Source organism: Montipora capricornis, chromosome 14, assembly GCF_036669925.1.
Source record: "Montipora capricornis isolate CH-2021 chromosome 14, ASM3666992v2, whole genome shotgun sequence".
Lineage (NCBI taxonomy): Eukaryota > Metazoa > Cnidaria > Anthozoa > Scleractinia > Acroporidae > Montipora > Montipora capricornis.
The window spans coordinates 10,271,109-10,290,304 of record NC_090896.1 but is presented as its reverse complement, the minus strand read 5'-3'; the positions used below and the strand labels follow the sequence as shown (position 1 = coordinate 10,290,304).

At 38.8% G+C, this 19,196-nt stretch overlaps 1 protein-coding gene and 1 pseudogene across 1 annotated transcript in view; one reads left to right on the top strand and one right to left on the bottom strand.

Moving 5' to 3' along the window:
- Window positions 1-14,823, bottom strand: part of LOC138032389 (protein unc-45 homolog B-like) — a 53,622-nt gene extending 38,799 nt beyond the window's left edge. Inside the window, exons 1-9 of the mRNA XM_068880058.1 lie at window positions 14,685-14,823; window positions 12,267-12,452; window positions 11,666-11,702; window positions 10,504-10,625; window positions 9,148-9,201; window positions 2,645-2,734; window positions 1,894-1,957; window positions 881-984; window positions 240-296 (exon numbers count right to left, since the gene is read on the bottom strand). Of these exons, the coding sequence (XP_068736159.1) occupies window positions 240-296; window positions 881-984; window positions 1,894-1,957; window positions 2,645-2,734; window positions 9,148-9,201; window positions 10,504-10,625; window positions 11,666-11,702; window positions 12,267-12,452; window positions 14,685-14,693 (723 nt within the window). The 5' untranslated portion in view covers window positions 14,694-14,823. The remainder of the gene's footprint in view (window positions 1-239; window positions 297-880; window positions 985-1,893; window positions 1,958-2,644; window positions 2,735-9,147; window positions 9,202-10,503; window positions 10,626-11,665; window positions 11,703-12,266; window positions 12,453-14,684) is intronic.
- Window positions 14,824-14,878: 55 nt separating this feature from the next.
- LOC138032390 (uncharacterized) lies at window positions 14,879-16,388 on the top strand (annotated as a pseudogene).
- Window positions 16,389-19,196: the final 2,808 nt, after the last annotated feature.

Here is a 19,196-nt window from a genome sequence, read left to right as displayed (position 1 = left end):
AATAATATTAATGATAAATTTTAAAAATTGATGGTTAGACACAACAAAATCCTCTAACATATTCAACATGTTCCGAACAGGGCTGGCAGCTTTTTCCACTCCCACTCATACAGTGTACATGTACTTAAATGCAGAAACCTCCCACATGAATTTCCGCAACAGTTTTACAATGGAAGCACAGTGATGAAGCCATAATGAGCCGTATGATAATGTACTTTCACTAGAATACATGTACATACCGATTCAAGAAGAGTTAAAAGCCTCGGTAATGTGACTCCAACAAGTACTGATAAAGTCTGTGTGTGATAATGCAGAAATACAAGGAATTACTCCCAATCAAGACTTGTTACCACATGCACGTAATAGTAAAGGTTGATTTTGTCCTATAAAAGATGTGAATGGGTTAACAACATCTACATTACATAATAATAATCATTATAGATTTTACTACATGTATGTGAAATGCCAGACGATTATTTTTACTCGTAATTTTGGGCACTTCACTGTAGCTGTGAATGCGTTAAAAAACAAGACTGCCACAGGTATAAGCCAGGCAGTACAAATTATCTTCTCTTTGAGCTAATTATAGGTTGATCCTATAGATACACTGTACATGTAATTAATTAGGAGTTAAAGAGTTGAAACGTATGCCTCATTTACGTGGTTTTGACTTTTTTCTAGAAACAAAGTTATGGAAACTTCAATTTCAAACCAAGTTTATGAACAAAACTTTAATTTTAGCCAAAGAAATAAAAACAGTACTTTAATTAAACCTGTCTCTTTCTGTGTTATTGTACAAAAAGACTGAATGAGAATTAAATTATAAAAATGATGGATACACGTAAATTTAAAGTAAAAAGCGTTATGATATCATCATTACCCTTAACTTGGAGTTGGTACAAAGCCCTTTAAGAACTTTCAGCATCGCCACAGTCTCTTCATTAGATCCACTGTTCAACAGTGATATGACCCTGGGTAATTCCCCTGCAAGGAAAAAACTCAAAAAGTATAATTGTCTCTGTCAGTTGTTATGTAAACCCACTGACTCCCATGGGTGTTCATCCCCGCCAAAATTCCAACTTGTTGTTCTTAAATCCAAACCTTCAATTCAAGCAATCAATCTTGCAGTTTAAAGTCGCAATTGTAAATTCAAACATTCAATTTGTCAATTCAAACATTCATTTCGGCAATCAAATATTCCATTCCGAAGTGAATGTTTGATTGACGAATTGAATGTTTGAATCGCCGAATTGAATGTTTAAATGACAAATTGAATGTTTCAGTTGCCAAATTGGATGTTTGGATTGCTGAACTGAATGTTTGAATTGACGAATTGAGTGTCTTAATTGCCGAATTGAATGTCTGAATTGACAAACTGAATACACAAAAGAAGAAAGCAAACATAACAATACCTAATCAACAAGGCCTAATCAGAATAACAATGTTCTTTTGTCTTCCGCCATTTTGGTCCGGTATATGAAAGTCTACCCAAGGTTTGTGTTTAAGAACAAAAACTCTGAATTTTGGCGGGGATGGATACCCATAGACTACTAAACCGCCCCTCCCCCACCCCCCTCCCCCTCCCACAATGACACGTAAAATCGTCTGACATTAGACAGAGTAAAATCTATTACATCTCCTTGCCCAGGGTCAATGGGTTAACTACAGTACACGTGTCCTCCCGACCCACCTGCAAAGCCCCAGCACTATATTTTGACCTTGTATCTTGATCCTGTACATGTGTCCAGACTGAAATTTCTTATTTGTGATCTCTGTTTTCTTTAAATTACCGGACAGGTATTAAAGAACTGGTATTTTGACAGTCAATTATATTAAATTATTATTACGTATTTGTAGTGTTATGTTCTTCGATCTCCAGCACAATGATCTCACCTCCTCTGAATATCCTTTGTGCACCTGGTTCATCATTGGCCAAAATAACAAGATTCTTCACAGCCTACAGCAGCAACAAGACGGACAAGCAGGCTCCAATCCATTTCTCATCAAATAGAACCGACTGCCAGTGACTGAAACACTGACTGTCGCTGCCTTAAAATGTGGCGTTACCTACACTGTATTGTACGCAAAATGGTATCCCATACAGGCAACAACTTTACTGCTGCATTTTTATCTGAGCAGGATATACAATTGAGTGTGAATGAGAAAAATGGTCTACTTTTATTCAATTAAATGATCTTATTCACTGCACAGAAAGTACTATTAGCAGTAACAGTTGTGGAATTTGCCTAAAAGCATTGAACTACAGTACAGTACATACAAGTCCAGCCCACTACAGAATTATGCTCAACCCACACTGATAATGACAAGAAATAGAATGTAATGTGAGATACATGTAGTGGTTTCATTGATATTCTTTTTGAAAAAAGCTCTACAGGCTACTGTACATGAGCTCCAATTTAAAAAAAAAAACAATAATTATTTAATATCATGTACCCAAATACCACTAATTTACCATTATTAACAAAGCATGGTTTGCAACCTACCTGCCAGAAATCCATTCTTCAGTCATTTGAATTCGCTTACAAGCAAAAATAGAATACAAGCTATAAAAGACTAGTATTAAATATCAATTTTTTTATGGACATGTATACCCAAGCATTTTAAAATAATATTGATATCATACCTGGGCCCGTTTTTCCTTGTTGTCTTCATTACTAAACAGTGAATTAAACATCTCATCTACTAGTCCATCAGTGGTGCGGCACATTTCTGTCTAAAAGAATTAAAGGGACACGGAAAAAGCTAAAAAGCACCCACAGTGCACTGAAAGTACTTTAATAATGTCTGTTTTACAGTATTACAGAGTGTACAGTGTCCCTGTTCTTATAGCGGAGCTCCGCGCGCGTACAGAGCACAATTGTTAAGAAAATATGGTAACCCATCGATGCAAGAAAGCTTGGTTTTAATTAGCCATGACGTCATCGACCGTCTTTACGTACGTCCACCCCTCAAGGTATGCATATGTGAAGAGTGTCTTCATGATGCTAGTTTACAGCATACATATTTGATATTGGACATCCATGTTTTGATCAATTGACAACTGTAAAAACAAGGTATCCGCTGACCAGTATCACGTGACCACATCGCTTGCTCAACTTAGAGCTCACTGAGCTCAGCTGTTTTTTTTTTTTAAGTTGACTGCTGACCACGTACTGGTTTTCGATTGGATTGCAGGTTCAACCCACCTAAACATAAACAAGGCTTCATTTTTCGCGCACTTTCTGTGGCTCAACGCAGCTAAACGGCCATACTAGTCATCAACTATAGTCCTTTAGCAACAAAGCCCATAAATACGAACCCCCACGCATGACCACCACAAGCGGCCGCTGACTGCATTGGTTCAAGTTTAACTTAGACTAGATTACATTCAGCAACATTTAAACTCATCGCCAATAGACGAGCTTGGAGAACGTGCCTTGGGTTAGGTGGAGCCATGCGTGATGCAAGTCAAGTGTGCAAGTATCCATGGCAACCCTGAGAGCGGCAACCACCCAAACCCCTTGCCCAACAAGGTGCTCGGAAGGGCGGAGGGCCCGCGAACAGGGTGGACATGGCACCTACGGCATCCCAACAGAAGACTAACCACCTTTCCCTCGCCCAGCCAGAGCTACTACACAGTCAACGCTTTTCGTGTTCAGGTGGAAAACGATTTGGAAGATGTTTTCTTTCTGCATTTTTCGCTGGTTTCAATCCAGTTTGACATATCATGATATCTGTCGTCTACACTGGTAGCTATTATTCAAGTCAGTCATATCGCACGGATATAAACTTATTAGCTCAGTGTTTATTTTTAATTTGCTTAGAGCTGCTTTTTTCTTTGTATTGCAATTTTTGGCATATCTTTAGAAGCTCTGATAAGGTTACATGATGCCTGGAGGACCTATGTATAGAACAGAAATGAAAGGAGAGAATACCAGTAACAGTTCATAGTTAGTGGAAGAAGCTACTCCACAAATTTTTTCCTCGGGCACTAAACCGTTTGTTATTTTTACTGTTACGTTATTTAAACTGGATGCATATTTCAAGAACGAAAACCTAATTTTTACTGTCAACTGGAATTAAATAACAATTACCTGTACTCTTTTGGACATAAAGAAAAAGTTGATTTCTTTGTTTGTGTTGCTCTAAAATGCGAGCGAAGTGCTTTTTTAATCCGTTTGCCCAATTGGTTTTCGTTGTGCCTTGACAGTGACAATTAAGACAATTTTGCCCTTACGCTATAAACACGTCATTGCAATGAGTGCTCGTAAAAATTAATTAGGGGAAAACTCACTAGCAGAATCATTTTGTTCATTAAAAGCACCTAAACGTTATTAATTTTAAGCGTTGCAGCGGATCTTGTTTAAAGTTCGTCCTTTCTTGGTTGCATTGCGGCATTTTGCCGATTCTTGTTGCAAGCCAACCTGGCGTGTTTCAATGATCTAAATGTGAATGATCTCGTTTTCAGAGATAAAGTGGAATGAAGTAATTCAGTAAACTCTTCTTTGACCTTGAACTAAAAAAGTTTTTTTTTTTATGGCTTCTAGTTTTGGCATGATTCCTATTCGCTATTTCACTCTGAAATGGCTTTTTACTTTTCCATTTGCTCGCTGAGGGTGTGCTTGTTTTCTTTTAACACTCATGCGGTTCAAGAAAAATGCATCGCCAAAGTGGTAAATTCCAAAGTAAATTTCAGTCGAAAAACCGATATTGTACTCGTGATCCATGCGATATCGGTTTTTAGGTAAAATTTGCTGTGGAATTCACTAGTTCGCAATGAATTTTTCCATAGAAGAAAGCAAAGAGAATGATTTAATTATGAAGCAGCAACTGGAAACATCAAAACGTGGAAAATTCGAAACCTTCTATTTTCACTATAAACCCTTAACCGGTAGTAAGAATAAATATCCAGGAAGCTTCCCTTTTAGGCTTGGCTAAGTCTATATAACTTAATATGTTGTTAGTAAACACCACATACAGTATTTTAAATTTGCCGCATTTACATAAATGTAGCACCTCATAAATTTACAAGCTAAGGTTGAGGCAGCCTTACTGATGTACAATGAATATACCTTTAATAGATTAGTAGTTATCCATTAATAATGAATTTAATAATGCCTTCACACTTAACATGTACAATCACGTACATGACTTTGTAGACTTCCTATAAATTTGTGATCCTGAAGCCATTCTTTTTATTCAAGAATAAACCAAGAGTAATCAATAATCAAATTTGACTACCAACATAATTAATGTTTTCAGGCTTTAATTTTGTGTGGTTGCCATTGTAACGTTTCACTATCGGATGGCTATTGGAAGCACACTTAAAGCTTGGATAAACACAACTTTAATAAACTACACGAGGCTGCCAGGTTAGTTTCGCCGGGTCGGTACACTACTCGGTAGTTGTGGCACTGCAAACGGAGAACCCATCGCTCGATTCTTGCCTATGGTTTGGATCTACTTCTAAAAATGCATTCGAGAGGTTTGTGGTCCGTTTCTAACTCGAAATCACGCCCATACACATACAAGTTGAACCGTTCACATGCCCATACTAGGGCGAGGGCTTCTTTTTCTGTATGAGCGTACCGTCTGTCGACCTCAGTAAGGTTACGCGAGGCATACGACACAGCTCTCCATTCCCCTTCTTGAAACTGGAGTAACACTGCTCCCAGGCCGTCTGGTCCTGCGTCTGCCACTATCCTTGTCTTGCAATCCCCTCTGAAATAAGCCAGTGCTTTCGCTGACGTCATGAGACCTTTGAGCTCTTCGAATGCCCTTTGTTGTTCGACACCCCAAATGAAGGCTTGATCTTACCGCAGCAGCTTCCGTAGAGGTTCAGCAACTTGTGAAAAGTTCGGGATGAACTTTGATGAATACTGGACTAGCTGTACAAATGAGCGCACTTCGGAGGCATTCTTTGGGGGTTGTGCGTTCACGACTGCTGCAATCTTCTCTTCACTTGGCGAAACTCTTTCACGACTCAGGTTATGTCCAAAAAAGGTTAACTTGTGTAATCTGAATTGACACTTGGCTCCATTTAAGGTTAAACCCCTCTCTCTCAGGCGCTGAAAAACTGCATGTAGATTCTTATCATGCTCTCCGGCATCTTTCCCATGAACGATTAGGTCATCAGCTATGTTTGCCACTCCCTTGCAACCACGTATAACATCGGATATGATCCTCTGGTACTTCTCAGGGGCTGACGAGATACCGAACATAAGCCGCTTATACCTATACAGCCCTCAGTGGGTGACAAATGTGGTGATTTCTCTTGACTCTTCTTCTAGTTCAACTTGGTGGAACCCCCACCTGAGGTCAAGTTTACTAAAGACAGTTGACCCATTAAGATCGTAAAGAACTTCTTCTATCGTTGGTATCGGATGACGTTCGCGAATAATCGCTTCGTTTGCCCTTCTCATGTCTACGCAAACTCGTATGTCACCGTCCGGTTTTGGGGCTACCACGAGTGGTGATATCCACGACGTTGGTGTGTCTGGCACTTCTTCTATGATGTCCTTGCTAAGGAGATCATCCAATTTGAGATCTACTTTGTCCCTTAGTCCAAAAGGGAGTCTACGTACTTGCTGAGCTACAGGTTTAACTTCTTTATTAATGTGTACCTTGAGGCGATAATCTTTTTGCTTTCCAACCCCAGTGAGTATGTCAGCATAACTCTCCCGTATGTCCTGGTCACACCCTTCTTCCACTATGGAACAAATATTAGGAACGTTCTCTGGTCCTACGCGTAACACGTCAAGCTTTTCGGCTGTTTTCTTTCCCAGCAAAGGTCTTCCTGTTCCCTTAATGACCGTGAACTCATCTACACACTCTGCTCCGTTATCTTCACATACTACCTCTGCCACACATGTTCCTACGAGCTCGAGCGGTTCCTTCTGTCCGTACGCAAATAACCTCCGACACTTGATGATTCACCGACACTTGGGATTCGCATTCGATCCGATCTGTTTCATATTATTCCAAGTGTTGTAGTCAGTCAGGTTACATGATGCCCCAGAGTCAATAAGTACACTGTCTAACACTACTCCTCCTAACTCTCTGCCCTCCTCCAACAGTAAATGCATAACCATCTCCTTCTCCAGAGACCCCTTCTGCTACTAGATAAGCTTTCTTCTTAGTTTCTGGAACAATCCCCTTCTGGCTACTCGACGACAGTTTCTTGTTTCCACAACAGACCGCAAAATGTCCACGAGCTCCACACTTTCCACACTCTTTATTCTTAGCTGGGCAGCACGAATCCCTTGCGAAATTGCTTAGACGGTTGCAGTTGTAGCATGCTTTGGGTTGTTCGGCCCTAGGCCCTCGCGATCTGATGTTTGACCCTCCTTTCTTAGGGTCACGTCCTCTTCCCTTCGTTTGGAACTTTTGTTGTTTAACTGAATTAACTTGATCTCTGCTACTAACCGGTGACTTGTTCATCGACTCCATCTGCGCGTCTACAGCTTCATGACTTCCTGCAATGTCTTGTAAGTCTTTTAAAGTAGCATTTGTTTTCTCCAGAAACTTTCGTCTGAGCCTGCCGTCTCGGCATTTTTCGATCAATTGGTCCCGAATCGTCTCATCCACGTTCGCAAATTCACATGTAATCGCCTTCTGCCTTAGCCTGCAAACAAACTGGTCTACTTTCTCATGTGATTGTTGCTCCATTTGCCTGAAAACATGGCGTTCAAAAGGCACGTTTACTTTCGGTACAAAGTAGCTATCCAATAGCTCCACAACATCTTTGTAATCTCTTAATTCCTCCTCCGGACCGGCAAGCGTGTAATACAAATCCTGAACTTCTTGTCCCGCGGTGTGCAACAAGAGAGCAAACTTCTGACGATCTTCCACAATCCCTTTTGCCAACACCTACAAATCGAAAGAACGTTTCCAACGCTTCCAACGTACCGATAAAGTGTGGGGTTCTGCCCTGGGTTAGAAACAGGGTAGACTTCGTACTTCATTTGTCCGGATCGCTGTTGGCTGACTTGGCCCGGCTGGTTGACTAGTGTTTTGTTCACTCCTTACACTCACAAACTGTGTTTCCTTCGTGTAATATTTCAAAAATAATTACGCCAAAAATTCCGTAAATCCCATCCTCGTCGCCAGTGTAACGTTTCACTATCGGATGGCTATTGGAAGCACACTTAACGCTTGGATAAACACAACTTTAATAAACTACACGAGGCTATACAACATGGCGGATCTCTCTCCTTAGATACCCATAACTCCGTGCGTTACATAGGTCCGCATAGCATACTTGCAAGACACTACAGCCATGCACCCCCATAAGGCTGCAATCAGTTCAATTTTTTTTTTAATTTTTATCCACCCAACGGCGCCCGGTTGCCTGAGGCGACTAACATTTGGCTTTGGGCGAGTGAGAAAAATTACCCGGTCGCCCGGCCAGGCACTTTGGCTTATTTTATATCTAGCAGATAAGGCCGCTAAAAATTTTAATATGCTGGTGGTTACAGTAATGTTTACGAAACCTCTCAGAAAAGGTTTTTTTCTTCGTACAAAACAATCGGTTCAAAATTTCACGTGTAACATAATCCGTGACTTTGCACTTGATGGCCTGCGGCCGCACGAATTGCGATTCTTTCTCCAAAAATAGCATTAAATTTGGAACGTGGAGTTTGGCATTTCTTGATTATCGTTTTAAAAAAGAGTTCTCGCAAAAGCTCCACGGGAATCAAGCGGCATTGATTCACGTTTTGAAAATTTATTTTCAACCCAACTAACCAGTAAAAAGGTTTACCTGTATCAGACCCAAACGGTTTTACATAAACCTGCCGCAATCTTTACTTTTTCACTTTTAAACCTGAAAAACATTGGTGGCATTGCCACTTTTCTCGTCTTTCTCAAGTATGGCGTGAAAAATTTGACGGGTTGCGGGTTTTTCTTGCACTAGCGAGTTCGACGATCACCAGAGCAGTAGCAGCAATGTTTTGTTGAGAGAGAGATGGGTGAAGATCTTGTTGCGTTGTTATCTCAGATAATTAATTAAATAAATAATGAATTAATTTGGGTGACCAACTTGGAGGGCTGGGCACAGACTAACAGTGTATGTGATGGTTGGGAAGCAAAATTAATTCAGTTTTTAGAGTAATCAAAATAAACTAATTACGTTTTTTACTTAATTACCTTTGCTTGAAGCTGAGAGCCAAGTCTTTTAAGTGTTCCTTGAACAGCTGTGTTCTGAAAAGCAACATAATATTATTCGTCAAAGTGTTGTTAGTACAACACTGTTCATGTACAATTTTGAATGTAAGATGAACATTAAATTGAAATGAGTGCACACCGTCTATTTCTGAGAAACAAACAAAGCTAAAAACGTTTCTCACACACGACAGGGGAAATGGGTGTCTGAAGTATCACCAGCATTGCCTCATCTGCCCCACAAGCTAACTCTTAAAGTGTTTATACCCTAACTTAAAATACTCCCTATTATTTCGTAAATGTGTAAAACTCCAGTTGAAAATTTGGAATGGAGTGGACTAATTGCACCTGCAGTTACTGGTGTACAATAAATGGTTTTCACAATGACGTCATCAACTTCTAATTTACAATCTAAATCGCAAATAATGTGTTTTGACTTTTTATTTATAGGAGGTTGAAGATGACCTAGTAATAAATATTTTTTCAAGTTTCAAGTTTACAGCTCCATGACGTCCACCTTGTGTGACGTCCACCAGCTATTTGCAGGTTGAAAAAAATGTCTATGCCTATGAATCTCAGCAGTCTGAGCATTTCACATACATATTTTATCTACATGTAGGAAATGCATTCATACACAGATACATGTATTATTTTTATCTCATGAGTTGAAAAATAAGCTCTTTCATTGCTAATTGAATTCTAAATGTAGATGTTCAAGTTTATTTCGAGACGCCATATTTTTGCACAATGGTGGAGCACAAACTTGGCAGCTCCTTACAAACCTCTATATACAATGTACAAATAACTCAGAAACGATGTACATGTACGTACCACACAGACCTGAGAATTGGTTGGGTGATTTATGAATTACTTATATAACTCCTTAACTACAACATTCCAAGTTTTTGGCTTTATTTCATTGAACGGTTTCAATTTTTATTTTTTTGTTGCATGACAGTGGAAATGATCCATAATTTCAAATTGCCTTTAAAACTCATTCATAATTCATCAGTCTAACACCCTATCAGTTGAGAACATCGATAAGACCTCACGTGCATGAGCTTTAAACGAGATGAAACACACTCCTCCCTAGAGTATTATTTTTATAAGTAAGGAAAGTTAAATGAGGCCCAGCTTCTTTTTCTTTTATGCTAATACCTTCCCCTCACATTTTGAAACTTTGTTCAGTCTGAGGGACACACATGTCTTATCAGGACTAAAAACACTTGGCTCCATATGCATGTACCCCTTGTGTTAAATATAAACCCAATAAAACACTGGTCTGGTGCTCGTTTTTTAACCATTATAATTTGTTAAGTAGGATCAGACATTCATGAGTACCTTTGGTTCAATTTGTAGCATAGTTCTGGCATCTTGAAATGCTTCCTCCAATTTTCCAAGCTTCTCCTGTGCTTGACATCTTCTAAACAATGCTTTTGGGTCATTTGGCAAAATCTTCAATGCTACAAAAACAATAACATTCTTACTACAGTAACTATTAACGAATTGCAAATGGTTTGAACCCAGGAGTCATATCATCATTAAGTAAAGTATGATTGTCCGGGTGAGTGTAGTCCTGAGAAGGACTGTTTGAGATGACATTGACTGACGTTTCGACAGCTATGGGTTCACCGGTTTCCGTTGTTGTTGCCAAAATCGTTATTCAAAACATCAAGTTACAAACGAACAATACCACTCTGGTTACGCTACGCTGACAATGGCATCTACATGTACATGTACGACTGGATCGAGTTCTTATAGTATCTACTGACGTTACACAAATCGCTCAGGTTGTCAATGTCATCCCAAACAGTCCTTCTCAGGACTACACTCACCCCGACGATCATACTTTACTTAATGATGACTATTAATGAAATTAACGCTTTAACAATGTAGTTAAAATATTATTAATAGGATTCTATTATCACCAATGTAAATAAACTTCAAGGACCTACTTTCCATTTGACTGTATAAACGTAAGGAGTTGTGCACCCATAAGAACACATGCATCTATACAATTGATGTATAATACAATTACAAATTATGTATAAATTCATCAATTTGACTACAGTGCAGCCTTAAATGGTTTGCAAACAGTAACATTACTAATCGACATCAACAAAATAAACCATTTTACAGTTCTGTGCTCAGTTACCAGCCTCCTTTGACTAAAAGCGAGGCTAGAGTTTACCTTGCTTTGATACAAACCTCACTACTTTTCTTATATGTAAATAGCAACTCGTTAGCATAATGATTAAACAACAACATGATTTACATAAGATAAGCAATGAGGTTATATCAAAGCAAGGAGGTCAATTCCAACCTCACTTTTATTCTAAGGCCGCAGTGCATGCATTGCATGGTAACTGAGCACACAACTGTAAAACGGTCTATTAGTTACATGTATATTGAGGTACAATGTGCACCTCCTTCACACAAATTCACACTGCAATGAATTTCAAAGAAACTAAATGGGAAAAAGACATTAAGAAGCAAGACTTACATTCAGTTGCATCTCTTGAGGCTTCTTCATACTTTTCCTACAAGACAACAGTTACAATGAAATATTCAAAAAAACATGACTGCCAAAGAACTGTAAAACAAAAAAGGCATTTAGACCTAATCATTACTAATTCACTAATTCGTGAGCTAAAAATAGCCTACATGATCAAGTCACCAAGAATTCGAAGACATAACCTGCATTAGATTTAAAAACTGATTAACACTCCTCATTAGAATACTATTGTAAAGGCAAACTAATAAATTAAATGTAAATTAGCTTGTTTTCCTTCATGTACTCTGCTAATGTTCTCCTCTCTCCTCTCAGAATTTGAACCTTTGCTTGGTCTCCAGAGGGACAAGCTCTTCGTAGAATATTTTTGAAGCTGTTCAATTACTTTTAAGACTCACAGGTCATGTTTTATCGGGTCCAAAAACCACTTAGCATCGCCTCATGGTTTAAAACCTGATACAACACTCCTGCTCATTTACAATGTATTAAACAGAACATTATTAAAATAACATATTAATGATTTTACATGACCAAACAATCCTCTCCCTGCAATGAACAGAGAGCACAGATCAAATCAAAATCCATTACGTACAAGCTTCAAATAACAAGCTGCTCTGTTCTTCAGAATCACTCCTCTTTCTTTTGCTTTATCCTTGTCTTTCTCGTTTGGAGAACACAACTTCAATGCCTGAGTGTAGCAAATCACTGCAACGTCATACTCTTCTGCTTTAAAATGCACATTGCCATCAGATTTCAGGTCAGCAGCACTTTTTTCACCCTGTTCCCCGATAAAACAAAGAATAGTATTCTTTCAGTTAACATAATTATAGGGATGATATTCTGTTTACAAACATTGCTTTTGTTATTCAAATGTGCCAACCACTGAAACAAAAGACCCTTTGTTTCAACTGCCAATGAGGCTCTGGTTGGCACATTCGCTATAACTACTGAGGTTACTAGCTGTACAAATTTGTTGTAGCAATTAGGGAACCGGTCAAAACTACTATACTCGAACAGGTCCCACCTTTAATTTGGGGTAGCGGGGTTCTCAAAGACACCACTTATCTTCGGACTTAATTATCACATGAACATTACCGACAACATTTTATTGGCTTTTAAATTTGAGTTGACACAGGATTAAGGAATATGCAGCTAGCAAGAGTCAGCATTACTAGACACAAGAAAAGTGAGGTTTGAATCTCACTGTAAGTTTTTACTGCAGCTGGATAGAGGGGTGGCTATGCAATATACATGTAGACACCATCATTTGACGTTAAGCAAGTAGGGTGCAGGCAGACACCACCATAGTATTTTGTGGTTTGGTGGGTCCTGTTCGACTGTAGTAGTTTTGACCACTTCCCTTACCGCTTGTAGGCTTCATTGCAACATCCTGCAAAAAAACTGTCTGTTCTCATCTGAAACAGAGTGGAATTTTAGCCCATTCACTCCTCTGAGGTGACTGGCATTTGACAGAGTTATGTAAGTCTTACTCGGAAGAGTCAATGGGTTAAAGTTGATTTGAAAGTCACGAAACTGAAACCTCAAAGTGGCATTGGGAGCCTCATTTTCTCCTTCAAAAAATTAACTAGGCAAAGACACTGTACATACAACTTCTTTGGCTTACTGCTAGTCTGCATAGCTGGAGGAATTGTTGAAAAAGGGATCAAGCAAATAATGAATGGCAAAGCCACACAGAGAAAGGGGAGGCGTGCTGTGAAATGCCATATAGTTAACAATGCCCTTCCCTATCATCTGTGTGGCTTGACACCACTCGTTATTTGTCTCTCACAACAACGACATGAGATGTTGCATTGTGGTTTCAACTTTTTTTTGCTTTAAAATTCTTCAAACCAGTTCAATTTTGCTTTTTCTTTGACTATTAGTCATTATCGTAAACCCAAACAAAGGAAAAATCAAAATTAAACCACAACATATTTTCACCCTCAACTCATTGACTGCTAAACCACCCCTCCTCTGTTGATGAGTACCGGTAAATCATTTGTTGTTAGACGGAGTAAAATCTATTAAGTCTAGTTTCCCAGGAGTCAGTATTGGTTAAAGTAATCTTGGTTGACTGAATGAAAAGGAAAGGAAAGGAAAGGAAAGGAAGGGAAGTTTATTTGTCTAGTCGTTCTAACATTGGAGCACTAATTGGAGACACTGTAAAAAAATAAAAAACGCAAATCAAATGTGGTTTTTGAGGACAGGGGAAAACCGGAGTACTCTGAGAAAAACCTCACGGTGCAGAGTAGAGAACCAACAAACTCAACCCACATATGACGCCGAGTATGGAATCGAACCCGGGTCACACTGGTGGGAGGTGGATGAGCCACTGAATCATCCCTGCACCCCACCCCAGACAGTTTCCTGGGAAGTCCATAGATTGGACAATGGGATGGGTGACAGCAGGTACGCTGTAGTTATTAGGGTGAGGTCAGTCTTTTACAACACTTGATCTCCCCCATCCCCCACTCCCCTCAGATCCTTGTTTGCCCATTAAAAAGGTCATGATGCTTTGATATTGTTCTTGTCCCATATGACAGCTGTGAAGAATTCCCTTTGCCCTTTGCCAACTGGCCACGTTCTTAAATCCACATATAGTTAATGCCAATAACTTGGAAAAGCCTAGAAGTGAGACCTATGCTGCATACATGATGAACAATCATTTCGAACTGCAATTTTAGGAATCCCAGATTTCCCATCATATCTGCAGAAAACAGAAACTGTGGAAATTATCTGTACATGTGACAGATCATTATTTTTATTGACAGATTCCATGCATTAATGTACAGCTGTAAGGCGCTGGGCTCAAAGGCCTCTGAGCTCATGATTTTCAAACAAACGAGTCAATTATATTATCTGTGAAGAGAGTCTAAAATTCCAAGGTAAGCACTTGCTCCTGTTTGACAGCTCATAGTAATGCACGTGAGCTTTGATTATAATTATGCAGATCTGTTCAATTTTTACATCACTTTAAATATTGCTGCAACAAAAAAAATCTCAAAATTACCTTCTCCATTTCCTTCTTGATGCATCTATTACGCTCCTGTAGCCATCTTCTTCAAAAAATTCACCTATTTGATAAATAGATCTTGCAAGTTTTCAAAGCAGTTCTTCAATTAATCCAGTGCGAGCCTTCAAATCAGATTTTCCGTACAGCGGATCATTTGATAATTTATGCGCGCACAGTTTGTTTACATTAATCAAAAGTCTAATCAAAATGGACGACGGTGATGATTGTGTTAAAACACAGGACCAACATTTGTCGACGCATAAAAATGTTGAAGTCGTAAGTCCTGGTGGATCGATTATCGGATCTCCGTCGCCATTTTCAAAGGGAATAACTCGTGTTCCTCTTCAACGAATTCGTTGCGGGGAACTTGACATTCGGAGCGAGGAACGATGGCTGGAATACGAGGCACTGTCAACCAGGCTCAAGTTTTTACACAAAGACCGAAAACATTTTGATCACTCTTAGTGCACTTTGGCAGACTGTAAGGACATTTCCTCGGTGGATTTGCGTGTCAGTGCGAAGTTTGGTTACCTTGATGCTATGTCAGGGACGCTTATCATTGAGTGTCGGAAAGTTATTGATGTCGCATCTCCCCATGACTGTGTGAGTACAGCTGTTTGTTCATCTAGAAGCTTCGTCCTTGAAGCTACCTTTCATGTGAATTACACAGGGCAAGTCAGAGATGTCCTTCGGTCGTTGCGGCACGCAAAGCAAGTGGAATCTGCGACAGAAAGTGAAATAGCTTGCAATGAAAATGAACGAACACCGGGTGTGCCGTCAATGGCAATAGAAGACAAGAAATTAAGAGAGGGTCTTCCCGATTGGACACCATACATACCTCATCGTGTCTACACGCCAGCTGTTCGCAGAATTATTGAATTGATAATCACTCTGTACACGATTTTTTCCATACTATGGGCGTTGTGGCAATTGTACCGCCATGTTGATTTTATCAGGGCCTACATTCAGCCATTTGTCGATGCCTTGAAATATCACGTGGAACTTATGGATCAATGCTTTCGGATCTTAAACAGCTTGTTCGAAGAGATGACAAATCAGTGGTTTGCATATTTAAAACCAGGATATGTCATATTATCTTCATTTGCAACGCCATTGATCGCAGTAGCGAAGGAGTTGTGGTCATTGATCTGTAGCATTTCTTTGGCTGTTGCATTTGCTTTTCAGCCGCTGTTCCAATTCTTTCAGCCTGTGTTTAAAGTGCTCTACTTGCTTCTGATCAAGACACCATATACCATTTTCCAGCCAGCTTTCTCCTTCATAGCAAAGTGTGGGACGCTGTTCTACAATGGTATATTCTGCCATGTCGTTTTGGCACAGTTCAGTAACATTAAGGGATTATTTAGCTGGCTGGTGGAAATCTTGGAGAAAAGTATGAAACTTGATCCTTTAAAAGCCCAGCTTATTCTTATGAGATCAAATGTGATCAACAGTGGTAAAGCCCTTAGTCTCGGTCTGGTGTACATTTTTAAGACTATTGAACGACGAGTTTGGTTAATGATTGCACGTCCAGTTGATGACAAAGATGATTAAGGGTGTACATGTGAATGTACATGTACCATCGTTTTCATCTAAGCTTGGATGTGTCACAGGAAAACATGCTCAAATTGGCTGCAAAATGTGAGAACATTAATTTTGTCTTCAATCATTCAAAGATTGAGAGATGTTCGATGCAAGTTTTCCTAGAATGGCGGCAAGACTGGATATCAAAGACTTTTTCAAAGAAATTGACCCTGATCTGATAAAGTATACTTCCTTCAAATACTTTTGAACTATCATATGCAAAAGTTTGCTTAACAACTGCCAAACTCAAACTTCAAAGAACATGACTTTGTTTTCCCGTCATGTGTCCACACTTAATAGATGAAAATGACAATAATTTTACTTAACTCAGATATTACATGTACATAACTGTAATATATCTCTAGCCTTCTGATCTAAGTTATCAGCATACTTCACAAAAATAATAATGTACAGGTAGATTGTACAGAATAAGGCTTCAAGGGATTTGGGGTCAGGTCTAAAAATAGTTATTCTTGGAATGGACCAAAACATTTGCCGGTAGTTTTTTTGTACATACAATATTTATGTTGTTGTTATTGTTGTGGTTAGGCTACATCTGGATCACTGTGGTACAAGTTACATTCATTGTACTTCAAATTTTACCTTCACATATAGCCAAATATATGGTATACTGTAATTTATATTGATTTTTTAAATTCAGTAATACTTGACTAACAGACTGCTAAAAGCAAGTTTACAAAATATTGATAGTACTTAATGGTAAAATTAATATGCTCCAAGAGTGACACAAAAGTATTATAATTTATTAATATTACAAAGTTTGCCTTTTTTGGTTTCTATATTACAATATTTCAGTTCAGAGTTAGTGTTATTATAAAAGCATGTTATGATGAGAAATTTTTTATTTTTGTACATCAGAATGTAAGATCTATATGTATTGAAATGAATATTGTATTATACTTATTTGTACAGTATTATTGAACCTTCGTTTCTTTTATAGATTCTAAGAGTCTACGTCAGCTTTTATTTAATACTTAATGGTTGTATTAATTTTAACCATTTCACCCTTAAACCAGCCATAGATGTACTTGGTATTTTACTCTGTCTAATGCTAGACAATTTTACTCGTCAATAGGGAACCCCCAGGAGACAATAAGTTAAAGATAAATTGCTATGGTTTACACATAGGAGGGTCAGGTCTAAAACACAGGTCACAGGCCAATTCTGTACAATTGTGACTGTGTTACAGATATTAAATAAACAACACTCAAGGTGTCTCCCAGCTCTAATCACTCGAAAGTAATGTTGTTTCAGATGCGGCCACCCCAAAATGCAGACTGCAGACCGTGCAGACCAGGGGTAAAATATGGCGTTACCCTCACTGTTATTGAGAGCTAACCATAAACAGGCTAACCTGAATGTTATTTAGGCCAAATTAGGCTAACCGAATGTTATTTAGGCCTAATTCAGGCTAACCAAATTTTCATTTTACAGACGATCTGCACAGTCTGCAGTCTGCGTTTTTCAGTGTCCCTTTCCAGGGTTCTCGTTATCAGGCGCTAACCGGTACAATTTACCACTTGTAAGAGCACTTATTACCGGCTGCAAACGCTCAGAAGTCGCTTATCCTTTGCAGAATGTCCAACAGGAACCAATTGCTTTACCGCTTTGAAAAGGTGCCATACCTGTTGCGCTGAAAACTAGGGAGAACCCTGCTTTCAGATCTAGGGAAATCTTTTGGCTACGTAACTTAATTGTCCATCAGTAGGACAGGAACTTTCAGTAGATTCAACTGTGGAATGTGACCTGTGTTTTAATTCGGCCGTTCTGTTTGCACATATCCAGGGTTGTTATGTTGAACACAACTTCTCTGTTGCATATGTACAGTAATTTTTTCAAACGTGTGCAATAACAATTTGGTGGCAATTACGCGAGCTTGTCGTGAAACTGACTGTGTACTCCTCTTCTTTTTCTCTTTTACCAGTGAATTGTAGTCCCTGGTGCTTCTTGACAAGTACCCTGTGAGCCAAAATAATGTTTATGACAAAAATGTAGAATTTGCATGAATGACAATAATAATATTTTTTTTATTATCGTCATCCTACATGTAATCTGCTTGTATCTTGAAATAAATTATAATAATTTATAATCTAGTTTATAAGTTATATTGTGAGCTTTAATAATTCAATCTTAAACAGTGTATTCATTTGGCTTACACAGTCATTGAATCCTTTGTTTACGTTGATAAATAATATTATTAAATGGCAGTCTATGTCAAAACACAATTTGTTGTGCTCTAAATCTTGTGTTAATGATTACTGTTGATCATAATAATATTATTATTATACATTGGTGTCACCAGCTCGATTTTGATTGGCTATAAGCACGCAGCTAATTCTTGCTTGCTCTGTTTCTCTTACATCATACCTACAGACAATAGTTTTATGCATGCAGAAGTGATGTCACCTAACACACTAACCAGCAGTTTGATCAGTTTTGTCATGGCGGAGCTCAGCTCAGGAATATGCATAATAAAACAATTATTGAATTCGGTTTTCGCATGTTAGCCATAATTATCAAGGCCTCAGTTTGTGTTATCCGCCTCAGCCTTCGGCTTCAGCAGATAACACAAACTTTGGCCTTGATAATTATCGCTAACATGGTCAATAACATCCAATAATTGTTAAATCTCGTTTGACTCATTCCTTTTGTTTTGAGTTGCCCTACTAGCTCATGCGATCATCCCTTACTCAAGTGACTCTTTAATTATGGAAAAGGAAAGGAACTTTACTTAAGTGTCTAGTTGTTCTAGCACCACAGGGGTGATGATCGAATCTCAGATAAATAATGACCAGTTTCCAATACAAAAGAAAAAGTTTCTAGGGGGTTCCGAGGGCATGATCCCCTGGGAATTTTTCGGAATTTAACTCTCTAAAGTCCCCTTTCCTGTGTTTCTGTTTTCAAGTA